The 26,125-nt window shown below is 40.4% G+C and overlaps 1 protein-coding gene across 7 annotated transcripts in view; it reads right to left on the reverse strand.

Annotated features, from left to right (window-relative positions):
- Positions 1-26,125, reverse strand: part of PDE1A (phosphodiesterase 1A) — a 733,908-nt gene that overhangs the window by 173,435 nt on the left and 534,348 nt on the right. For all 7 annotated transcript variants that reach the window (XM_029605930.1, XM_029605928.1, XM_029605927.1 and 4 more), the window contains one exon: positions 18,875-18,975. In XM_029605930.1, coding sequence (XP_029461790.1) covers positions 18,875-18,975 — 101 coding nt within the window. The remainder of the gene's footprint in view (positions 1-18,874; positions 18,976-26,125) is intronic.

Genomic DNA, 26,125 nt, shown 5'->3' on the forward strand with positions numbered 1-26,125 from the left:
CTGCCATTTTATAAACTTACTGAAGTGCAACATTACATATTTGTCACTAGCAACAAAACATCTCTTCCTGCCTGCTGATTCGTATCTTAAACTCAAATATAAAATCTTGTAAAACAGAAAATTTGAGTTAGATTGAATACTTATGTTGCAATTGCCTTTCACAAGGCATATGAGTAGTATGGTATGCACTAAATCTCTCCTCTTTGCCTGAGTTATATTTTACTTTTCCTTCACTCCCTGTAGCAAAGCAAAACTAAATACAGAGATGTCTGAATTAGAATGGCATAACATAAAGCCAATTTCAATAAACTGAAGAGTCACTAAATCCCATAGACAAATAGCCAACAAAAATAGGGACAAACAACCCAAAGTCTAAAAATGCAGGGTTTTGCAAAATATGTCAAAACAAAGTTTGCACCAACCAGTGAGTCAAAAGTGTCAGCAAACCACAAGTGTGTCCTACTGTGCATGGGCCACCCACTCTTATCAGTCATTCACCCAAGGTCCACAGTACATTTTTAAGCATTTTTAAAGTAAATAAAAATTTATGGTGACATAACATAAAGCCAGCAATTGTTTTTTTCACTTCAACTCATCGTGCTGAATTTTGCTGCAATATATGCTGAATTTTGCTGTAATTTGTCTAAATATAGTTAATCAATGGTTATCTTAGAATAGATTATTTCTAAATATTGGCAAAAGTTAACTAATTATTTTGCATAGAACCCCTGTGGTTTACCCATCCACTTCTTTAATGTTGATGGCAACAAGTTACCAATTGTCCAGCAAGTCCGGGATCTTGGTATCATTCTAAAGGGTGATTTAAGTATGATGACTCACATCAGAATGTTACTCGTTCCTCCTTATTTAAGATTCAAATGTTGAGACATCTTAAGCCACTGTTACCATATGAAAATTTTCATTCTGTTTTCCAGGCATTGGTCCTTCTAGATTAAATTATTTGCAACGCTTTATAGCTTGGCCTGTCTGATACATCACTCAAACCTTTGCAGATCGATCAAAATTCAACAGCATGCGTCCTGTCGGATACAGGCCTCAGACAACATATCACAACTATTTTGCAGACTTTGCACTAACTTCTTATTCAATATAGGATTAAATTTAAAATTGCTACAATAATTCATAAGGTGTTGAATATTCAGGATGTATCCAGTTTGAGTTCTGTATTGTATATCTACTATCCCAGGAAAGAACTAGTACGTATTCAAGAACTAGTACGTTCAAACAAGCTTTCCCTTAGAGCGAAGAGCAGGAAGAAAGGCATATTTCATCGTTTCCTTCTTCCCCCAGTCCCTAGCATATAACCTCCTGATGAGATAAATATTGAAGTTGTACTCTATCATATAATCATGTTTTTAGACTAATTATATATATATAGTCATATATACATATATTCATGTTGACAAACATCTCTACCAGGTTATATCATTTTACACCATGTTATATTTATTGTTACCATGTTATTTATATTTATTAACTCATAGGATTATTAACTGTTTTGTACCCATATTGTACCCATATGGTTATCATGTTATATATATTTATTAACTCATAGGCTTATAAACTGTTTTGTAATATACTCTAATTTGTTACTTTTTTAATCTGTTCAATGTAAACCGCTAAATTGATTCGATAGTTACTGTTACTTGTAAACCGGGGTGATATGTATATTATACAGGAACCTCCGGTATATAAATCCGTTAAATAAATAAAATAAATAAATATTATTTCAAAACAGAGATTCCCACCAAGTGTATAACCAATACATAACAAAATCACCACTTGGTTCTAATGTTTATCTAAGGTATTTACTGTAGCCTTACTCAAGATGTGCACCGGAAATTTTTTTTTAGAAGGACAGGGGATAGTTTCATATATTTATTATCCGGCAACCCCCTCGGTGCCTTATCGTTTAATCATCAACACACCCTCCAACCTCCATATTTTTATTTCAAATTAATTTTTTTAAAAGACTTTTCAGAGATTACAACAACTTAATTTCTGACGGTTTGGAGTATTAATCAGTAGTGTTTTTACATGAAGAAAATATGGACATAAGATAAATAAAAAATAAAAAAGAATAAAGAATGGAATTTACTGATGCCTATCTCTGAAAAGTCTTAAAAAAAAATTCATTTGAAATAAAAATACGAAGGTTGGAGGGTGTGTTGATGATTAAACGATAAGGCACCGAGGGGGTTGCCGGATAATAAATATATGAAACCATCCCCCGGCCTTCTAAAACAAATTTTCCGGTGCACATTCCGGTTTCAGAGATGGATCTTGAGTAAGGCTACAGTAAATACCTTAGATAAACATTAGAACCAAGTGGCGATTTTATTATGTAATACTCTCTGTGGGGTAGATTTTATAATTTTGCGCGAGGGCGTACTTTTGTTCGTGCACCAGGCGCGAACAAATGTACGCTGGATTTTATAAGATACGCATGTAGCCGCGTGTATCTTATAAAATCCGGGGTCGGCGCATGCAAGGGGGTGCACATTTGTGCAACCTGAGCGCACCGAGCTCGGCGCGCGTTGCCTGTTCCCTACGAGGCCGCTCCGATTTCGGAGCGGCCTCGTAGGGAACTTTCCTTCACCCTTCCCCCACCTTCCCCTTCCTTCCCCTACCTAATCCACCCCCCCGGCCCTATCTAAACCCCCCCTTAATTCTGTTGCCAGATTTACGCCTGCTGAAAGCAGGCGTAAATCTGCACGCGCCAGCGGGCTGCTGGCACACCATCACCCGACCCGGGGGCTGGACCGGAGGCCTCGACCACGCCCCCGGGCCGGCGCCACGCCCCCGGTCCCACCCCGAACCGCCCCCTGACCCCGGTCCCGCCCCGGACATGCCCCCTCCCCGCCCCTTTTACGAAGCCCCGGGACTTACGCGCGTCCCGGGGCTGTGCGCACGCCTGCGGCCTATGCAAAATGGGCGCGCCGGCACGCGAGGGCCCTGCGCGCGTAAATCCAGCCAGATTTACGCGTGCAGGGCATTTAAAATCCGGCCCTATATTAGTATGTTGGGGGCTGTGGATTTTGATGCTGATTTAATGTTGTAGAGTTTGTGACTTTTGTTTTGATATGTGTTGTGAAAAACGTTTATTAAGAATGTCTACCTTTGTTACCTACCGTGAATGTATAGATATGTGCAGGATACAAGACTTAAAATAAAAAAATTCATACATAATAAATAAACTTGAAACTGAAATTATCTCTGACATGCTTCTCAACAAAATAATTTCAACAATAACCATTTTTGTGCTTTGATTTTCATTCTTAGAACAGTGTTACATTTAAGATAATACTGTTTTTTTTCTTTTCTATGAGAAATACCTTGCTAGCAGAAAATGCCTGCATGCAATTTATATTGATTTTACAGTTTCTTTCACCAATTAAATAGTTTCAAACTATTAAAAATATTGCATATCTTGTACATAATAACTCAGTGGAGAAACTTCCTCCAAGTAGGATTTTGAACTGGAAAGCAGTTTTAGTTATTCACAATTTTCTTAGATATTTAAACTTAGAACATAATACCTACAAATCATAGGAAATCATTGCAGGAAAAAATATATTGTGTCTGCTTTAACATAATAATTAACAAGTAATAGCTGTGTTCTTCCACTGTGGAGTTTATTAATTGCACATCCCAGATATACAAGCTGGTCAACCTCTCCCTCGAAACAGGTCATCTTCCCTTTCCTTTGAAAAAAGCCTCAGTTTGCCCAGTCCTTAAGAAACCCACAGCAGACAGTTCTGACTATTCAGATTTCCGTCCCATTTCTTCACTTCCGTTCCTATCCAAGATCATTGAATCTGCAGTACTTAAGCAACTCACACAATACCTGAAAGACAACTCAATTATGGATCAATATCAATTTGGCTTTAGGCAAAATCATTGCACTGAGATCGTTTTACTCTCAAGCACAGATATCATCCATCACGGATTTGATTCTGGTTCATATACATGTTAACTGTACAAGATCTTACTGCTGCTTTTGATACCTTAAACCATGAGATCCTCTTACAGCACCTTGCTGCAATTGGGTCTACCAGTACAGTTCTCACCTAGTGCAAACCATATTTTCATAATAAATGTCAGAGATTCCAAATTTTAACTGCTAATCTATATGGTCCCCTATCACAATCAGTGTCCCTCAAGGATCTGCACTATCTGCATTAAACATATACATAACCCCCCTTTGCTCTCTTTTATCTACCATTGGTGTATTATATCAGCTATACATAGACGATATCCAATTTTTCTTTCCATTAATGAGTACATGATCTACTACTTCATGCTTTGTGTCACGCCGCCTATCTTCTTTAAAAGCCTGGTTAGCATACAACAAACTCTCACTGGGGCCAATGTAATAAGACCCGTGGCAAAACAGGCACTAGTTATGAACACAGGTTTGGATCACTGCATGTGGCTAAAGCTGGCACTTCCACAGGATATAAAAAAAAATTATGCAAATGATTTGTGTGCAGAAATCCACGCACTCTTGAAGAAATATGTGTACATAAGTGCGGTAAGGCTCTATATAATAAGTGGCCACATCCACACCAAAAACCCGCGCCAATAATCCGTGCATAAAAGCGAGTGAGCAAATGGTCTCCCTATTCAGGTAAAGTATGACCTTGGAATGTATATTTAATATTAGGGATGTGAATCGTTTTTCAACGATTAAAATTATCGTCCGATATTTTTAATATCGTCTTAAATCATTATAGAACACAATACAATAGAAATTCTAACAATTTATCGTTAAAAATCGTTAAATCGTGTTAGTGCGCACTAACAGAAAATGATACAAATTGACACTTTCCAGGTCAGTGAAGGTCAGTTAGGAATGAATATGTATTCCTATTGGCTGGCTGCACTCTTATCTATTGATGTTACCAAGGTTCCCACTGAGGTGATGGTTGGGGGGGATGGGAAATGGAACTGGAAACTCACGATCACCAACAGAAAATGATACAAATTGTTGACACTTCCCAGGTCAGTGAAGGTCAGTTAGGAATGAATATGTATTCCTATTGGCTGGCTGCACTCTTATCTATTGATGTTACCAAGGTTCCCACTGAGGTGATGGTTGGGGGGATGGGAAATGGAACTGGAAACTCACGAACACCAACAGAAAATGATACAAATTGTTGACACTTCCCAGGTCAGTAAAGGTCACTTAGGAATTAATATGTATGTATGTATTCCTATTGGCTGGCTGTGCTCTTATCTATTGATGTTACCAAGGTTCCCACTGAGGTAATGGTTGGGGGGATGTGAAATGGAAACAGTTGGAAGCTTGACAAAAAAAGTAATGTGATGATCATCACTCATGTGACTAGAACTTGTTTGTTTATTATTTTTGTTAGCAGGCACGTGAAATGCTAGTGCATGTTGAATTTGCCACTCACTGTGCATTTTAGAAAGGTGGTCCTGGCTGGAACTACACAGTTCAAATATATGTGGTAATTGATTGTTGGTAAGTGTATTTTTTAAGTAGCCACATTAGCCACCAGTATGTTTACTTTTCCTCCTACTTAACTCACTAGCTCAGCTTTATAAGAAGGGCTTCTCTGCTTGTGTGTTGCTTTTGTTTGGTGTGAGGAGAGAAGAAACATCAGATCTTTATTCAATCTACTACAGTCATCTATTATATTAACCTTTAACCTACTCAATTTTTTTAAAATGATTTATTATATCACTGAATTAATAATTAATTATTATTAGGTGGTGGTGAATGTCTGACTAGGCTACTTGCCTAGTGTCACTGGTGAGGCTAGTGGCATTTTAGCAGAATTATAATTTATTTTTATTAGTACTGCAGCATTAATATATTCAAGCCTAGGTAGGCAGGCAGTGCACCACTCCAGCAGTCACATCATTGCTTCCTGTGCATTGCATTATGTGCACACATTGACTCCAGCTTGGGGACAAGGTAGATCTCCTTTACTGCACACACTGACTCCAGCTTGGGGACAAGGCAGGTCTCCTTTACTGCACACACTGACTCCAGCTGTGGAAAAGGCAAATCTCCTTTACTGCACACATTGACTCCAGCATGTGGAAAAGGCAGGTCTCCTTTACTCCACACATTGACTCCAGCTTGTGGAAAAGGCAGGTCTCCTTTACTGCACACATTGATTCCAGCTTGGGGAAAAGGCAGGTATCCTTTACTGCACACATTGATTCCAGCTTGGGGAAAAGGCAGGTCCCCTTTTCTGCACACACTGACTCCAGCCTGGGGATAAGACAGGTCTCCTTTACAGCACATTGACTCCAGCTTGGGGAAAAGGCAGGTCTCCTTTCCTGCACACATTGACTCCAGCTTGTGGACAAGGCAGATCTCCTTTACTGCACACACTGACTCCAGCTGGGGAAAAGGCAGGTCTCCTTTCCTGCACACATTGACTCCAGCTTGTGGAAAAGGCAGGTCTCCTTTACTGCACACATTGACTCCAGCTTGTGGAAAAGGCAGGTCTCCGTTCCTGCACACACTAACTCCAGCTGGGGAAAAGGCAGGTCTCCTTTCCTGCACACATTGACTCCAGCTTGTGGAAAAGGCAGGTCTCCTTTACTGCACACATTGACTCCAGCTTGTGGAAAAGGCAGGTCTACTTTACTGCACACACTGACTCCAGCTTGGGGACAAGGTAGATCTCCTTTACTGCACACACTGACTCCAGCTTGGGGACAAGGCAGGTCTCCTTTACTGCACACACTGACTCCAGCTGTGGAAAAGGCAAATCTCCTTTACTGCACACATTGACTCCAGCATGTGGAAAAGGCAGGTCTCCTTTACTCCACACATTGACTCCAGCTTGTGGAAAAGGCAGGTCTCCTTTACTGCACACATTGATTCCAGCTTGGGGAAAAGGCAGGTATCCTTTACTGCACACATTGATTCCAGCTTGGGGAAAAGGCAGGTCCCCTTTTCTGCACACACTGACTCCAGCCTGGGGATAAGACAGGTCTCCTTTACAGCACATTGACTCCAGCTTGGGGAAAAGGCAGGTCTCCTTTCCTGCACACATTGACTCCAGCTTGTGGACAAGGCAGATCTCCTTTACTGCACACACTGACTCCAGCTGGGGAAAAGGCAGGTCTCCTTTCCTGCACACATTGACTCCAGCTTGTGCCAGGGTTAGGGCACTGTGTGCAGGAAGATCATAACACCCCTGGTATCAGGGTTAGGGCACAAGTTCTAGTCACATTGACTGATCACATTACTTTTTTTGTCAAGCTACCAACTGTTTCCATTTCCCATCCCCCATATACTGTCAGTGGGAACCTTGGTAACATGAATAAATAAGAGGGCAGCCAATAGGAATACATATTCATTCCTAAACTGACCTTAACTGACCTGAAAAGTGTCAAATTGTATCATTTTCTGTTAGTGCGCACTAACGGGAGTTAGAGCGCACTAATCGGAAAAAACGATTTTTAACGATTTTTTAACTAAAAAATCGTGCCAAACACGATTTTCTTCTCCTGCCAGACGATTTCGATCGTTAAGACGATAGGGCACACGATTCACATCCCTATTTAATATTTTGAATAACTTTGTACTGCAGAAAAATGGCAAATATTTTCATGGGTGATAATTCACAGCACATGGCAGTGAGATAGGTACTCATCTGGGCATGAATCTGGCTGCCTGGGTGTTGAGATAGGTGCTCAGCCGGAATGCGAATCTGGACACTCGGATGCCAAGAAAGGCACTTAGCTAAGCAAGAATCTGGATGTTCAGGTGTTGAGATAGGTGCTCAGCTGAGCACAAATCAGGATGCTCGAGCGCCCAGAAAGGCACCTAGGTAATCATGAATCTGGCTGTCGGTCACCAATAGGCACTCAGCTGGGTGCTCAGGCACCGAGATAGGTGCTTAGCCTGGCTGGCCATGATTCTGGATGCTCAGTTGCCAAGCTAGGCACTTAGCTGGGCTCGAATCTGGATCCTTGGGTGCCCAGAAAGGCGCCCAGCTAAGCCTGCTCCTCATGATCCCTCCTCTCCACCTGCTCCCTTCTGTTCCTCTCTCTCCTGCCACGACCTCTGTCACCTGCCAAACCTTCTGTTGCTGTCATCCTTTGGTGAACCCACAAGATATACCACAGTGTCAGAAATAGGTGGATGCAATCAGAAATATCCATCATTGGCATCACACCATAGCTGCACGACACACAACCACACCACACCAATGCAAGCAATGGAATAAAATGGCCACCGAGTTGGCTCTGTCACTTAACTCATGCCCTGACCATGGTAGTAAAAATAACCCGCATTAAAAAACCCGCACTAGCATTAGCGTGGCTCCCTGTATTACCCATGATTAGGGAATGGCCTTCTTTGCATGCCATTAGCAAGCATTCGTGCAGAAAAAGCTGTGGGTCTGTAAGCCCGCTTGTATGTGCTTTTTTCCCATGCACAAAACCCTTATTACATTCCCATATAAGGCTTTGCACAGCAAAACACTTAAAAACGTGCATGAATGCACGTACAAACCCGCAGCGGCTTCAGCGCAACTTGTTACGTTGGCCTCAGTGAATCTTAATAAAATTGAGATAATCAATCTTGGCCACTCATCACAGTATCAAATTCCTACATCTCTAATTTTCAAGAATCAAACTTTCTCACACTGCACGAAATCTCAGCATGATACTTGATCCTACTCTAAACTTGAAACCCCAAATCAAATCAGTAATTCAGGCATTGCCTAATGCCTATGCAAAATTAAGACTACTTCAGCACATAGAAACATAGAAACATAGAACATAGAAATGACGGCAGAAAAAGACCAAACGGCCCATCCAGTCTGCCCAGCAAGCTATGCACATTTTTTTCTCATACTTATCTGTCACTCTTGGCTCTTAGTAACCTTTTGGTTCTATTTCCCTTCCACCCCCACCATTAATGCAGAGAGCAGTGTTGGAACTGCATCTATGTGAAATATTTGGCTTAATTAGTTAGGGGTAATAACCACCGCAATAAGCAAGCTGCACCCATGCTTATTTGTTTTCCCAGACTATGTAATTCAGTCCTTTTTGGTTGTAGTCTGTATATAGATCCTCTTTTCTTCATTCCCCCTGCCGTTGAAGCAGAGAGCCATACTGGTTATGTGTGAAGCATCAGTCTTTCTCCCCTGCCGTTAAAGCAGAGAGCTATGCTGGATGTGTGTGAAGTATCAGTTTTTCTCCCTTGCCGTTGAAGCAGAGAGCTATGCTGGATATGCATTGAAAGTGAAGTATCAGGCTTATTTGGTTTTGGGTAGTAACCGAAGTAACAAGCAAGCTACTCCCTGCTTTTTTGTGAATGCAAATCCTTTTTTCCCACATTCATTCACGTCCTCTAGACTTTATGGATCCACAGTGTTTATCCCACGCCCCTTTGAAGTCCTTCTCAGTTCTGGTCTTCAGATGCTGGGAATGCCCTCCGGAAGGGCATTCCAAGCATCCACCACCCTCTCCGTGAAGAAATGCTTCCTGACATTGGTTCTGAGTCTTCCTCCCTGGAGCTTCAAATCGTGACCCCTCGTTCTGCTGATTTTTTTCCGACGGAAAAGGTTTGTCGTTGTCTTTGGATCATTAAAACCTTTCAAGTATCTGAAAGTCTGTATCATATCACCTCTGCTCCTCCTTTCCTCCAGGGAGTACATATTTAGATTTTTCAATCTCTCCTCATAAGTCATTCGATGAAGACCTTCTACCTTTTTGGTCGCCCTTCTCTGGACCGCCTCCATCTTGTCTCTGTCTTTTTGGAGATACGGTCTCCAGAACTGAACACAGTACTCCAGGTGAGGCCTCACCAAGGACCTGTACACATTACACCTCTCCTAGATCACAATGACTTTTGGACTGTATTACAGGCCCTGATTCTTAACGGTATAGACTATTGTAACTCTCTATACAAAGGGATTCCATAAAGATCTTTGAAATCCTTATAATTAGTCCAAAATTCTCCTGCCAGACTGCTAAGCTTGAAACATTACTAGCAGTCAAATGGCAGATAACATATAAAATGTTAGTAAAAGTCCACAACCTGCTTCACAATGTCACCAGCCCTTGGATAAGCTCAATTTTGCACTTTTACATTCCTACAAGAAATCTCAGGTCAGCCAATCAATTTCTCCTTGACAACCCGATCGCAAAACATACCGGACTTGCACTCACATGAGAGAGAGCCTATTCCATTGCATCCACCTGGAACTCAGTCCCATTAGAAATATTATTGATTACAAATGCTAAAGAACTTAAGAAAGCACAAAAATCTTACCTTTTTATTCAGGTTTTCCAAATATAAGTCTACTTTTTGCAGTACATTTTCTAGTTGAGATCTAAATGAAGTTGTGGTTATTGAATATTGTCGATTTTACCTTGTTGAATTGTTGATGTTTTTTACCCAGTTATATATGTGCTTCTATGTAATCTGCCCTGAACTTTGGAGTGTGTGGGATAGAAATCATTTTAAATAAATACATATACAGCTTCTGTTCTAGATACCATAGACTACATCTACAGCAATAAGATGTAATGTGCACAAGAATAGTTAAGGGTGTGTTTAACTTGTGTAGTGCAGAGCTAAATCTGGCAGCAAGGTCCCAAAAGAAACAAGAAGCCCAGGAACAGGAATGTGATGGCACCAAAAGTTTTAATCTGACAAATTTGACTAAGTAACCTCCCCAACAGTTGTATCCCAATTTTCATGGCAATCTGTAGTCCCTATCTTGGTCAGCTCTTGAGCACAAGGGCACATGGGAGGGTCATGGACTGTGCAAGACCCCAGGACCTCCCAGGAATCCTGCACAGGGGGAAAAGAACAATTTTTTTTCAAGGCCCTTAGAGTTTAGTCTCTCTATGGGACTCTTCTGCATACCAGTCAGTCACACTAAATATTACTCTTTACTTCAAAAACTATTCAAAATACTCTTTACTGAAACTGGTGGCAGGAAAACAAATCAAAGTCAAACAGTACAGTAGAGAGTATGTGCAGCACCAGCCCAAAAGTATAAAATCACAGATCTCAGTCTCTTTTGCATACTCCTCCTCACAAAGGTAAGCTCCTTGGGAGAGGTACCCTCCTACCCTGGGTCTTCCCAGTACCTTTGGGGTATTGCAGATCTTCTCAGTACATTTATCTTTTCTCTTTGTTGAATTAATAAGCAATAGTAGCTTGTGATCTATCTAATGTTTGGGTACTTGCCAGGTATTGTGACTTGGATTGGCCATTGTTGGAAAAAGGGTACTGGGCTTGATGGACCCTTGGTCTGATCCAGTATGGCATATCTTATGTTCTTATGTTCTGGCTAAACTGCTAGATCAACCAACACTGTGGATTTTCCCAGGCAGACCATTCTTCCTTTGGGCATCCTAGTATCTTAATCCAAGAATCTGCAGCATTCCCTTCTCTCTTGGATCTCTTCAGAATCTGATACTTTCCCAGGAACAAGTCTTCTAAACCTTCTCTGCAATCCCAGGAATTCCTCTTCCTAGAACTCTGAACCTCTTCTTCAGACCCTGTCCCTGTAGGGGAGAGACCACCCTAGTGTCCTCCGCAAGGAGAGACATCTGCTCTCTCAGCCCTATGCTAAGGCCAGTTCTCAATGCCCCTTATATCACATAGGTACAGGAGTTTTGTTAACACACAGACTCCCCCCAATGGGAAGTGGTACACTATACTAACACACCTACAATACACAGAGGGCAGTGTCTAGCTGGAGACCTTTGACTCTCACTGCTGATAGGATAATCTGTTGAGGCCATTATATCCATACCAACCATGGGCCACCATTGCTAGTAAGGGACAGATTTTAGGGTTTCCTTACTATCTGTTCACTGGTTTTTATGTTGAAAAGAAGTCATAGGAAGACAGACTGACACAATCTTCCCATTAGGCAATTTTATTTACTTTGTAAACATCTGATAAAAAATGGAAACAAAGAGTTTATCTCATTTCTTTCTCTTTTGCAAGTATTTTAATTTTTTTTCCTCAGTTTTAACTACAAAGCAGGAATTTACTAGAGATGTGAATCAGAAGCGGAATCGGTTCGGATTCCGGTTCCGATTCACATCGTGTTTTTTTTTTTTCGTCCAGCCCGATCGCGGTTTTGTTTATTGGCTGTGCCCGAGCCGATAAACAAAAAACTCACCCGACCCTTTAAAACTAATCCCTTAGCTTCCCCCACCCTCCTGACCCCCTCAAAAACATTTTACAGGTACCTGGTGGTCCAGTGGGGGTCCCGAGAGCGATCTCCCGCTCTCGGGCCATTGGCTGCCACTAATAAAAATGGCGCCGATGGCCTTTGCCCTTACCATGTGACAGGGTATCCATGCCATTGGCTGGCCACTATCACATGGAGGGAGCACTGGATGGCCGGCGCCATCTTTAAAAATGGCACGGGCCATCCAGTGCTCCTACCATGTGACAGGGGCCGGCCAATGGCATGGATACCTTGTCACATGGTAAGGGCAAAGGGCCATCGGCGCCATTTTGATTAGTGGCAGACGACGGCCCGGGAGCGGGAAATCACTCCCGGGACCCCCATTGGACCACCAAGTACCTGTAAAAGGTTTTTGGGGGGATCGGGAGGGTGGGGGAAGCTAAGGGATTAGTTTTAAAGGGTCAGGGTGGGTTTAGGGGTTATTTTTGTGTGCCGTTTTTCCCGCCCTCCCCCATAACGATAAGAGAACCCCCACGAACAATATCGTGGGGTTTTCCTATCGCTTTGGGGGAGCCCCCGATTTCTGATGATTTTGAAAATATCGTACGATATTTTCAGTCGTCCAAAGCCTGATTCACATCCCTAGAATTTACAGATGTGGCATTCTTGTCAATAGCACTGACTTGTGAGTATAAATAGTCACTTAAACTTTTTCTCTTGCAAGTATTTTAAAGCAAAAAACCTGCTGATATCCTAAATCCACCATAAACTGACTCACTCTATCAAGATTAGTTTGCGGTGCTTCAAAATCTGGTCAAAAGAAAGAATCAAAGAAAGAGAATACATACCAAACTGGTGAATCTGACTCTCTTCATTAAACAATTCACTTACAGATACAAGCACAGATTTTGGTCCCAAAATTATATCTGACTACTGTTAAAAGCATGGCACCATAGGTGGGTTCTGCTAAGGTAAGCATCCTCTTATATTTTCCCTTTCTCTTCGCTTTCTGCAGATTCTCAGGGTTGTAATATGAGTGGAGGAGTAGCCCAATGATTGGAGCAGCAGGCTATGACCCAAGGAAACAAGCATTCAAATCCCATTGTTGCTGCTTGTGACTTCAGGCAAGTCACTTTTCCCTCCATTGCCTCAGGTACAAAATTAGATTGTAAGCCCTGTGGAGATAGGGAAATACCTATAGTACCTGAATATAATCCATTTTGAAGTACCAAAATGTAGAATATAAAGATATACCATTTGAAGACTATGATGCTTTTCGCTGCATTGTATATAAAAATCTCTCCTGAGCCATGCTCAGTACACTAAACTCACAGATTCCTTATTTTATTCAGAATAGATCAGGTTTTATTTCACAGTATGCTGACTGACCAGAAGCCAGTATTGTAAACTAGAAATGAGATACAAGTACAGACAATCTGTTTCCAAATAGTTTAGCTCCATGTTTTAGATTTAGGATTAGATCATGTTTTTTCTGCAATCAAGTTCTCATCCTCTGTTTTGGGATTGCTCTGTCCTTCCCTGATGCTAGATTACTTCTTCTTCTCTTACACATTGTCCTGTTGCAGTTTCTGCATTTTGCATGGTCTCCTAAAATAGTGACTACATATCCTAATTAGCCGGCATGCTTCCTTGGCCATCAGTCAAACTTTCTATGAACAGAATACAAACAACCATCTTCTCTCTCTCACTTAGCTACTTTTATCCAAGTTTTCCTGGATTATGTAAAACTGTAGCTATGGCAACCATGTTATTTGAAGAGTACTAGAACACACAATCTAAAGCTAAGAACATTTTAGAGCATTCTCAGGGCCTAATGTAAAGATGTCATAATGACCAAAAGATATGTCACAGCCAGAACAAAATCTTAATACTTTTTTGGCCTATTTGGAGGTTTTTGGCCTTCACTATATGTTTACTCTGACCAAGTCCATCTCAGCATTTTTAGTTATTTTTGATTTTTACTTTCTCAATCCTGAAGTTAGCAAGTAGCACATTTAAAACTAATCAGAGAAAATTCTTTTTCACTTAATGCAGAATTAAACTCTAGAATTTGTTGCCAGAGGTACAGTTAGTGTAGCTGAGTTTAAAAAAGGTTTGGATAAGTTCTTGGAGGAGAAGTCCATTAACTGCTATTAATCAAGTTGTCTTAGAGAATAGTCACTGCTATTACTGGCATTAGTAGCATGGGATCTACTTAGTGTTTGGTTACTTGCCAGGTACTTGTAGCCTGGATTTGCCACTGTTGGAAACAGGATGCTGGGCTTGATGGATCCTTTGTCTGATCCAGTATGGCAATTTCTTATGTTCTTACTACAAGTAGAAGGCAATGCCCCTATCAAATCTTAGCAAACATCTCTTTTACATAAGTTATTATTTCAATTAAACCTCAGTTTTCATAATGTTATGCTCTATGAAGGTCCTGCTTTCCTTGAATTTCTTCCTTTATAATCCACTTATGAAATTAACACCCCCCCCCCCCCCCCACACACACACACACAACTAGGCTACATTATCTGAAAAGTAAAACTTACTACTCATCAAAGGTCCTCCAATGACAATTCTGATAAGTGAAGTCATCCATTCTATACATAAGTAGTACAGAAAAAAGGCAGAAAAATAACAAGCTCGCCCACATTTCCCTCCCAGGATGCCTAAAACCCATTCCAAAAGGATTGCTTGTCTGCATGACAGGACTGATCATTTTTTCCAGGACCATTACATTCTTGGCCTTATGGCTGAGACTGCCAAAGTACAGTGTCAATTAGTGTCAGATGTGTTGTTATATCTTAGGATACAGGGCACTTTAATGCATAATGTAGTCACCTTCTGTCATAAACAAATATTGTAAAACAAACACAAATGCAAGGAAACATTGCAGGGTACATCGTCTTCTTTCTGGTACAATGCATTTCAAAATCGACCACTTAAGTTGTCCATGAATTAACACTTTCTTCAGCGTGCACCAAAAACTTGGCCTACAGTCAATTCATCCACAATATTTTCAGAAAGCAAGGGCATTAGTATTCTTTATATTGTATTTATATTATTTTGTAATGCTGCACAGTTGAATCATTTTCTACAACAAATGACCCCAAATAATCTTTTATGATGATACTTCTTCGTATGAATTGGAAATCTATATATAGCAAAATCCAAGTTTCATGACCTTGAATAAATATGACATGAGGATTAAACATATTCAGTGCATTCAAGATTTATAAATAACAATTTATTCTGTTTTACAAACACTTAAGACTGTTGATCCCCTAAAGCAGGGGTGGGCAAGTCCTGTCTTCGAGGGCTGCAAACCAGTCGGGTTTTCAGGATACCCCTAATGAATATGTATGAAATAGATTTGCATACAACTGAGGCAGTGTGTATGCAGGTCTCTCTCATGCATATTCATTAAGGATATCCTGAAAACCCGACTGGTTTGTAGCCCTCGAGGACTGGAATTGCCCACCCCTGCCCTAAAGACTTGTAGGCTTCATAAGAACATAAAAGCATAAGATAAATAATTCCAATGAGTCCAGCATCCAATCTCTGACATTGGTCAATCATGGTCCAATAGAGTTGTTGATCATTTCCAGTGATAAGCAGTGGCTAATAATGATTTATGGACTTCTCCTTCAGGAAGTGTCCCTTTTAAAGCCCACTATGCTAGATTCCTTTACCACGTCCTCTGGCAACAAATACCACAGCTTGATTGTGCACTGGGTGTGTAGCTGGTTCCTCCATTGGGTTAACATTGGTGAATTCTCTTACATCCAGCATTGCAAAATAACTTTTCTTGTCAACAAGAGGGTCTTACAAAACCAAAATTTCAAATGCTTTTGAACCATGGCAATGGCTGCTAAGTTATCAAAGGGGAAGACCTTAGTTTGGAAGGATAGCAGTAACTTTGTTACCATTTGAACATAAGTTATTTTTTTTCCAAAATAAAGCAAAGCACTGACATTCCCATAATTGATGTCCCAAGGTTTCTGGAAAGGACCTGCATTTGATAGACATCTCAGAAGTGGCAAGATGCTTAGTACAAGCTAATTTCGGTGAAATATAAAATCTCATAACAAATTTGTACTGCGTTTCCCTCAGTACTACATTGCAAGTAATAGAGTGCATTCTTTTAAAACATTGAGCGTATTGGGGTGAAATTTAAAAACTTGGCATGTGGCAAAACCGGAACATACACAAGTATGTCCAGCCGATGCATGGCGAGCACATTTTAAATGCCACCCCTGTACGCACATATCTCCTGGTATGTGCACAAATAAGAAGTTTCAAAAAATGGGCAGGGTGTATGCAAGGTCTGGACAGGTCAATGGTGGGGAATGGACATTCTAGGTCTTTAACATGAAATGTGCATGTAAGTGCACAAGAGCACACCGGAGTCCCCTGTCACTTAACTTTACTCCTGCTATGGATGGCATGTAAGTAATAAACTAAAAAAATCTAGGCTAAGTAATCAGCGGGTTTTTAAGGGTTGGTGCGAACAGGATAAAAGGAAGGCTATTTAACTAGAGGGATTAGGAAGTCCTATCCCTTACCTGGGCAAACCTGGAATGAACCGGGGGAAACTCATAATTGAGACGGTGCATGCGTCTATTAAGATCTCCCCACTTACACGACAGAGGTGGCATTTGCACACACATGCACACGTCCACATAAAATTGCACGCATATGTACATGGATACAGCCTATTTTATACAATGCAATGCATGTATGTTATAAAATGGCCGCATCCTTTGGCGCAAGCCAGCATATGTACATACATATGCGCCCGCGTGCCGGTATCAAAGTTACCATCATTGCTCTTCTGTAAGATGAAAATCAAGTTTACCTCCCTAGCCCTGTTAGAATTTCCCATATTCCACTTAATTTTTATTCCCCATCAATATACAATATAGAAAGGATATTGTATGACAATACGGATCCTCCATATCAAATCATTTGGACAAGAACTCCCTACATTCATGTGTCCAATTCGTCACATCAAGGGATTGTATGCAAAGTCACACTTGTACATATATGACCAGTTGTTTTTGGTCTAGGTCAAATTTCATAAGTAACTCTTGATTTTATGTGACCTTTCTCATCTAAATGTTGTGAGACCACCCTCAATCCTTGCTCCAACCATTTGACAAAAATACAGTTCTGAGAACCCGGCAAAAATCATTTGTTACCTGTAAATGGAAAAAATTGGGGAATAGGGGGTTGCAACTTAAATGTAGGGCAAACATATCTCCAAGTTTAAATGAGTGGAGATACCAAAGCACAATCTTTAACAATGTTGGGCAAAGCTGCCAGAGAAGAATGCAAAACAAACCCCGGACTCATAGGTGAGAATCAGGTCTCAAGAAGCCAATCTGCCACATGACTCTGTTACCCAGCGCATTGGAAAATCTGCACCCCAGAGATGACACATCTGGTTCAAAACCAGTAACACTTCTGACTTTTCAAAATTTAATTTCAGACCGGCTAGGTGGCCATGCATGGAAAATTCTTCCATTAGAGATCTCAAGGAAGTTACTGGATCTAGCGCATGGAGGATGATATCATAAGCAAATACCACCAACTTAAACTCTGATGCTAATGCAGCCCCTATAGGGCTTCCCTTAATATCTGAAAAGTAAAGGCTCCAGAGACAAAATAAATAACAACAGGGATAGGGGACACCCCTGTCGGGTGCCATGACCCAAGTGGATACTATTTGAAGTACAGCCATTAACAAAAGTGGCAGCCTGCGCATCACTGTAGAGGGCTTGTATTACTCGGTCAAATAGCCACTCTATTCCAAAAGCTTGTAGGGTTTGGAACATAAAGTCCCATTCCAGCCTATCAAAGGCTTTCTCTGCATTGAGGCTAAGCAGTAATGACGGTATCTGCTGACGACGAACCCACTCCATAGAAGCAATAATTTTATGGACATTTGTCACTCTCTGCTGTCCTGGAGCAAATCCTACCTCATCTTGACCTATTAGTGCAGGTAATAAAATAAAACAACCAAAGAGAACCATAAAACACAAAAAGATCTATACAATATAAGACATATATTATTATATCTGCTTTCAGTTGCCTCTTCTCCAAGCTGAAGAGCCCTAAACTATTTAATCTTTCTTTATAAGTAGAGACCTTCATTTTCAGTTCTTATTTTATTTTTCCTGGGAATTTCAATGTTATAACAAAAAATAAAAAAGTGGAAAAATGACAGACAGAAAAATATTAGTGAAAAAGTCAATTTTCCACTGATTGATTTTTGTTATAACAATGAAATTCCCAGAAAAAAATAAAATGAAAACTGAAAATGAAGGCCCCTATTCATAAGGGAGTTGTTCCATCTCCTTCATTTACCTTCAAATATTCACCCTTTGCATTTTGCTTTACCAATGGAATTTCCAAAATTCAATTGATGGAGTGACCAATCAGAAAATATATCTGTATTTGTGAGGCTTTTCGGGTAATGATTGAATAAACTGATATATGTGCATCTGGATAAGCTCTGGATACCATTCAGATGCACAAAAATGCTTGAGGAATTTTTTTTGTATGGTGTCTTGAAATAATTTTGTTTCTGATAAGCATTAAGCAAACACATTCACGGACTCACTGAGGTTATGCTTTCCTAATATGTTGTATTTGAACAGTATCACAATGCTGTTTACAGTACTTCTTACCTAGTCTGGATATGAAAGTTGTTCGTGGTTCCTGTATGCTCATAGTCATGGACTGCAGCTGCAAAGACCATTGCTAAAATTTCCAGTTCTGTGAGCCAGTGCTATTGAATTAAATAAAATATAAATGTCATTTTTTGAATAATAATAATAACATAGCTACTCACAAAAATAATAATCCATTCAAGGAAAGAGGCACAATGGTAACATCCACCCAATACCCTGTCTACACCACCACCAAAATTATAAACAATTGAAAAACCTTAAAAACTTGAAAAACTAAAAGCATATTATTATATAAGTATATGCAAAGGAAAAATTGACACCCAAAGTTCCCCTCTCTTCCCAGAACAGGCAACCTAAGAGGAAAAGACAATCCACACGAGTATAACAATTTTTAGGGACTGATTCATTAAAGCTTTTCTCCCATTCTGAAAAAAACATTTAGGCAATCAGGCCCAGAGAGTTTTATTATTATATATACATATCACAGCTTTGTATCTGTATCTTTTATTGTATTTTCATAAATACATCTGCAGTCATGTTTCTCCCAGTCTGGTGCGACGCCTGTCATGCTGAAATGCATGCTCTCCATACATGCTGTATCCAGAGTCAATAATAATGGACCTTTGGTAGAGGGAACGTTGAATTTAAAGAAATTAACTGAATTTCCAAATAATGGCTGGCTATTTCCTTGACTTTTTTTTTTAAGTAGATATGGTTAAACAAATGACTGCAGCACAGTTTAGTTTCTATAGTACTGTACAGAAGTTACAGTGGTACAGAACTATCCTCAGAAATTTGATCATAGCAGCAACCAGAATGCTTTAGGCCCATTCAGTTTTGATATGCAAAATACTGTAACAATTTCAAACTTTAAAACTGGCATTTGTCTCTGCATATCCATCATAGCTGTATCTAACCCAGAGCCAAATAAGAGTTCTCCAGTGGTATCCAGTCTAGACAATTATCTCAAGTATTTGATCATAACCAGACGAACAACATAGTAGTTTAGAATTTCTCCTACATTCTCTCCTACATTGTTACAGAAGGTTCTGTCTTATCTCACAAGCGGTTCAACTTACTGAGAAGTTGTGTACTTCCTAGGTCCTCCTTTAGGTTGCTTCAAATTGTTAGCTTTGTTGAAAGCCCACAGACAGTCTTCCCTTGCCAGCTAACTGGTTTCAGGTCCAATCTGGATTCACTACAAAGTTTTGGTTCAAACTGCAGTTCTCTACACAGACCAATCTGCCCTCTTATCCCATACCAAAAGCAGACTGAAATAAAAACTTCTATACTTTAGTGGCCTCTCCAACCACTCCTACTTGTGGGATACACTTTGTATTGCATATATGATAGGGGTTGCTAGACTGTAATACTTTACCTACTTAGGGGGAATATTAGAAAGGGAGACTCCCTCTCTTATATATCATATTCTGAAAACCTTAAACATCAGTTCACAGAAGGACTTGAGGTTATGGGATGACCATTTCCTTTCATGGGCTGGATGGATCAATGTATTGAAAATGAATATTCTGCATACTTGTTCCAGCATGTTCCATGTTATTTGCTGCAACAAAACAAAGAGCAAAAAAAATCGCGACCCTGTCGAAACTAACTGAAAAATACAAAAGGTATCGCCACACCTATAAACAAATCACACCGTGTATGTAAAATGTAAAAAGTATAATTAGAAAAATTATTTAGGAAAATTATTTAGAAGAAACAGGACTGCATCAGCAAGCCTTTGTCAACGTACACAATAACCATATTGAGCCGTCCGGTCTTTTCAATCATTTGCAGCCTGTCATTCAAACACGTATTCTCCAAAGTGTTCAAAAGCCCACAGTAAATCTCTCTCTTTGGGGCAGCGCGGGATTCTGATAACTGTTCCAGCAAAATGTCAAAATACAACGCTCTCTAGCGGCAGTTTCCCAGTGCATAAAGTTAGAGCAACTGCTTTGGTAGGATGAAATGGTAACGAATTCAAGCCTCAAACACTCTGTTAAATTCCATTCATACAATTAACATAATGACGACTTATTCTCATAGTCAGTGTCTGAGGTGCCGACTCAACAGCGGCTGTGTTTCGCAGCCTGCCGGCTGCTTCTTCAGGAGTCTGATGATTCTGAATAGGAAATATATAAAACGTAACAGACAATCAACATGTGTCTCTAATGGGAAACTGGTACTTAACTGGCAACGGTGCAATCACCTCTTGAAAATAGGACCAAGGTCTCAAGTCATCCTTTACAGCAGACGCCGAGCTAGAGACCGCATCCAGCAAGTTTGACTGATTAAATAGCCCGCTCTTTTGCGGACGTCATGACGTCATCAAGGACGTACTCGATCGTCAAACAAAGATGTGTTTACTCAAAACATGTTGATAAAAGAAACCATCATAAGTAACACCTCATATGAATATGTTGTATTCCAAGGTATTGTTAAGACCCTGAGGATGAACAGTGTTTAATCGATGGATCCATTTCTGTTCAGCTTGAAGCAGTTTCTTGTCAAAATCTCCACCTCGCCACGATGGGATCAGCTGTTCAAGCACACAGACCCTTAAATCTTCAAAAGTGTGTGTAAAATCCATACAGTGAGTAACAAGAGGCGCAGTGATTCTGTGCATATTTATACATGATCGATGTTCTATTAATCGAGTTTTCAAAGCTCTCTTAGTTTTACCAACATAACATAATTGACAGGGACATTGAATAATGTATATAACCCCTGAAGAAACACAAGTGGTATTGTGATGTAAATAAACGTTGATATTTAATGTTAAGAAATGTAAAACTGAAGTTTCTATCATCACTTGGCAAACAGTACATGAACCACATTTTGAATGAGAGCCAGATTGGTAAGATAAATCACGAATCGTGGAGTCTGAATGCACCAGCTGATCTTTTAAGTTGGCTCCTCGAGTATACGCAAATCTAGGGCTGTGTTGAAATTCAGGATGTAATTGTAAAATGTTCCAATTATGGGAGATGATCGACTTGATTTTCGCTGACATTGATGAAAAAGGTAAAATACACATGAGGGAATCATCGTTATCATCAGGTCGTGGTAAGAATAACCATTCTCGGTGAGTGTATTTAGCCCTTAAATAAGCCTTTTTTATACATTTGGATGGATAACCTCTTTGAAGAAATCTGGTCCACAGATCTTTAGCTTGATGTTGATATTCAGATAAAGTGGTGCATAAACGCCTCAGCCTAAAAAACTGGCTTGTGGGTAAGCTCTCTTTTAATGATCTGGGATGGGCACTAGAAAAGTGTAACAGGGTGTTGCTTGCAACTGGTTTCCGAAATAAAGTAGTTTCAAAACCTGTACATGTTTTGGAAATGTGAATATCCAAGAAATCAATGTGTGTGTGGTGTATTAAGGCTGTAAATCTTAAGTGATGATTACAGTTGTTGAGCCAAGTTGTAAACACGTGGAAAACATCTATGGATCCAGTCCAAAACAAAAAAATATCATCAATATATCTTCTCCATGTTATTTGCTGACAGTTTCTTCACAATTATTAATGGGAGACTATCACAGTTTATAATATAAGAACATAAGATATGTCATACTGGGTCAGACCAAGCCCAGCATCCTGTTTCCAACAGTGGCCAATCCAAGTCACATGTACCTGGCAAGTACCCAAACACTAGATAAATCACAAGCTACTATTGCGTATTAATTACCGTAATGGCAGTTTATGGATTTTTCCACTAGGAACTTATCCAAACCTTGTTGAAACCCAGTTATACTAACTGCTATAACAACATCCTCTGGAAATGAATTCCAGAGTATAACTATGCACCTAGTGAAATATAATTTACTTCACTTTGTTTTAAATGAGATACTTGCTAACTTCATGGAGTAGCCCCTGGTTCTTCTATTGTCTGAGAGAGTAAATAACCAATTTACATTAACTTGCTTAAATCCTTTCAAGATTTTATAGATTTCTATCATATTCTCCTCAGTCATCTCTTCTCCAAACGGAACAGCCCTAACTTCTTTAGCCTTTCCTAACAGGGCAGTTGTTACATGCCCCTTATCATTTTGGATGCCCTTCTCTGCACTTTCTCCAGTGCAATTATATCCTTTTAGAGATGTGGTGCTATTACTGGCATCAGTAGCATGGGATCTTCTTAGTGTTTGGGTACTTGCCAGGTTCTTGTGGCCTGGTTTGGCCTCTGCTGGAAACAGGATTCTGGGCTTGATGGACCCTTGGTCTGATCCAGCATGGCAATTTCTTATGTTCTTATATTCTTAATTGTACACAGTATTCAAGGTGTGGTCTCACCATAGAGCGATACAGAGGCATTATGACATCCTCTGTTTTATTTGCCATTCCCTTCCTAATAATTTCTAACATTATGTTTGCTTTTCTAATTGCTACAGCACACTGAGCCGATGATTTCAACGCCTAGATCTCTTTTCTGGGTGGTAACTCCTAAGATAGAATCTAACTATATAACTACAGCAAGGTTATTTTTCCCTATATGCATCACTTTGAATTTGTCCACATTAAATTTCATCTGCTATTTGGTAGCCCAAACTTCCAGTCTCGCAATGTCATCCTGCAATTCATCACAATCTGCTTGAGATTTAACTACTCTGAATAATTTTGTCATCCACAAATTTGATCAGCTCACTTGTTATACCCCTTTCCAGATCATTTATAAATAAATTAAAAAGCACAAGTCTAAGTACAGATCCCTGAGGCACGCCACTGTTTATCTTTTTCCACTGTGAAAACTGACCATTTAATCCTTCTCTCTGTTTTCTGTCTTTTAACCAGTTTGAAATCTACAAAAGGACATCACCTCCTATCCCATGGCTTTTTAGTTTTCTTAGAAGCCTCTCATGAGGGACTTTGACGAATGCCTTCTGAAAATCCAAATACACTACATCTACCGGTTCACTTTTGTCCATATGTCTATTCACTCCTTGAAAAGAATGTAGGAGGTTTGTGAGGCAAGACTTCCCATGTTGGCTGTGTCCTATCAAACCATGTCTATCTAAATGTTTTGTGATTTTATTCTTTATAACAGTTTCCATGATTTTTCTCAGCACTGAAATGAGGCTCACCAGTCTATAGTTTTCTGGATCACCCTTGGATCCCTTTTTAAATATAGGGCTTACATTGGCTATCTTCCAATCTTCAGGTACATTGGATGATTTTAATGATAGGTTACAAATTAATTGAAATAGGTCTGAAATTTCATTTTTTAGTTTTTTCAGAACCTTGGGCTATTCACCATCTTGCCAGGTGATTTACTACTCTTCAGTTTGTCAATCAGGCCTACCACATCTTGCAGGTTCACTGTCATTTGGTTCAGTTGATCAGAATCATCACCCATGAAAAACGTCTCTGGAATGGGTATCTCTCCAACATCCTCTTCAGTAAACACCAAAGCAAATAATTAATTTAACCATTCCAGAATGGCCTAATCTTCACTAGTGCCCCTTTAACTCCTTGATCATCCAATGGTCCAACCGATTCCCTCACAGGCTTTTTGCTTCGGATATATTTTAAAAAGTTTTTATTGTGAGTTTTTGCCTCTATGGCCAATTTCTTTTCAAATTCTCTCTTAGCGTGTCGTATCAAGGTCTTACATTTAACATGCAATGCTTATGCTTTATCCTATTTTCTTCTGATGGATCCTTCTTCCAATTTTTGAATGAAAATCTTTTGGCTAAAATACCCTCTTTCACATCACCTTTTAACCATGCCTGTAATCATTTTGCCTTCCTTCTAACTTTCTTAATGCATGGAATTCATCTCGACTGGGCTTCTAGGATGGTATTTTTTAACAATGTCCACACCTTTTGCACACTTTTTACCTTTGTAGCTGCACCTTTAAGTTTTTTTCTAACTATTTTTCTCATTTTATTAAAGTTTCCCTTTTTAAAGTTTAGCCCTTCTAGTCATTAATTCAAATTTGATCATATTATGATCACTGTTGCCAAGTGGCCCCAACAATGTTACCTCTCTCTCCAAATCCTGCGCGCCACTGAGAATTAGATCTAAAATTGCTCCCTCTCTCATTGATTCCTGAACCAATTGCTCCATAAAAATGTTATTTATTCCATCCAGGAACTTTATCTCTCTAGCATGCCTTGATGTTTCACTTACCCAGTCAATACTGGAGTAATTGAAATCTCCCATTATTACTGCACTACCAGTTTGGTTAGCTTCACTAATTTTTCTTAGCATTTCACTGTCTGTCTCACCATTTTGACCAGGTGGATGGTACTATACTCCTATCACTATATTCTTCCCCAGCACACAAGGGATTTCTACCCATAAAGATTTGATTGTGTATTTAGTCTTATGAGGATATTTATTCTGTTGGACTCTATGGCATCCCGGACATAAAACGCTACCCTTCCACCAAGATGCTCCTCTCTGTCACTGCAATATAATTTGTACCTTAGTATAGTACTATCCCATTGGTTATTGTTACGCTCGGGGGTGGACCCTTGTCCTGGGGCAAGGATGGAATGGCTCCTGAAAGGGAACAGGAGGTAACTGGCCCCAGGGGGCGGAGCACTGAAGGAGACAGAGACTAGGTAGAACTTCACCACTGGAAGCCCGAGGTCCCCCCGGGAGGAGTCCGTAGGGACCCGGGCCACTTGGACTTAGGTGGGCCTCGCAGGGTCTCCTGAAAGAGTGGAAGTCCAGTGTGCCCACAGACACAGAAGGAGCATGGTCGGGTTTGAGCTGGAGCAGGGAGAACCAGAACAGAGTTGGTGATGACAAGGCGAGGAACAGAGCCAGAATCTGGAGGTGAGGTCAGGCAGGCAAAAGGTCAATGTCCATAGGTCAGTCCGAGAAGTGTCACCGAAGCAAGGGTCAGATACCGGTGGTCAGATGTAGTCAGAAGCAAGCAGAGGTCTAGAGGCAGGCGGCAGACAGGCGAGCAGGTCTGGAACAGGCTGAGGTCCTTGATGCAGGTGGCAGACAGGTGAACAGGTCTGGAACAGGCTGAGGTCTTGAGGCAGGTGGCAGACAGACAAGCAAGTCTGGAACAGGTTGAGGTCTTGAGGCAGGCGGCAGACAGATGAGCAGATCTGGAACAGGCTAGGGTCTTGAGGCAGGCGGCAGACAGACAGACGAGTCAGGAACTAGCTGGGGTCGTAGACAGGTGGCAGGCAGGCAGGTCAGGAACTAGCTGGGGTCATAGACAGGCGGCAGGCAGGTCAGGAACAAACCAAGGTCAGTACCAGAAGTCAGTCTGAGGGTACTAC

Source organism: Rhinatrema bivittatum, chromosome 6 (genome assembly GCF_901001135.1).
Source record: "Rhinatrema bivittatum chromosome 6, aRhiBiv1.1, whole genome shotgun sequence".
NCBI classification, from domain to species: domain Eukaryota; kingdom Metazoa; phylum Chordata; class Amphibia; order Gymnophiona; family Rhinatrematidae; genus Rhinatrema; species Rhinatrema bivittatum.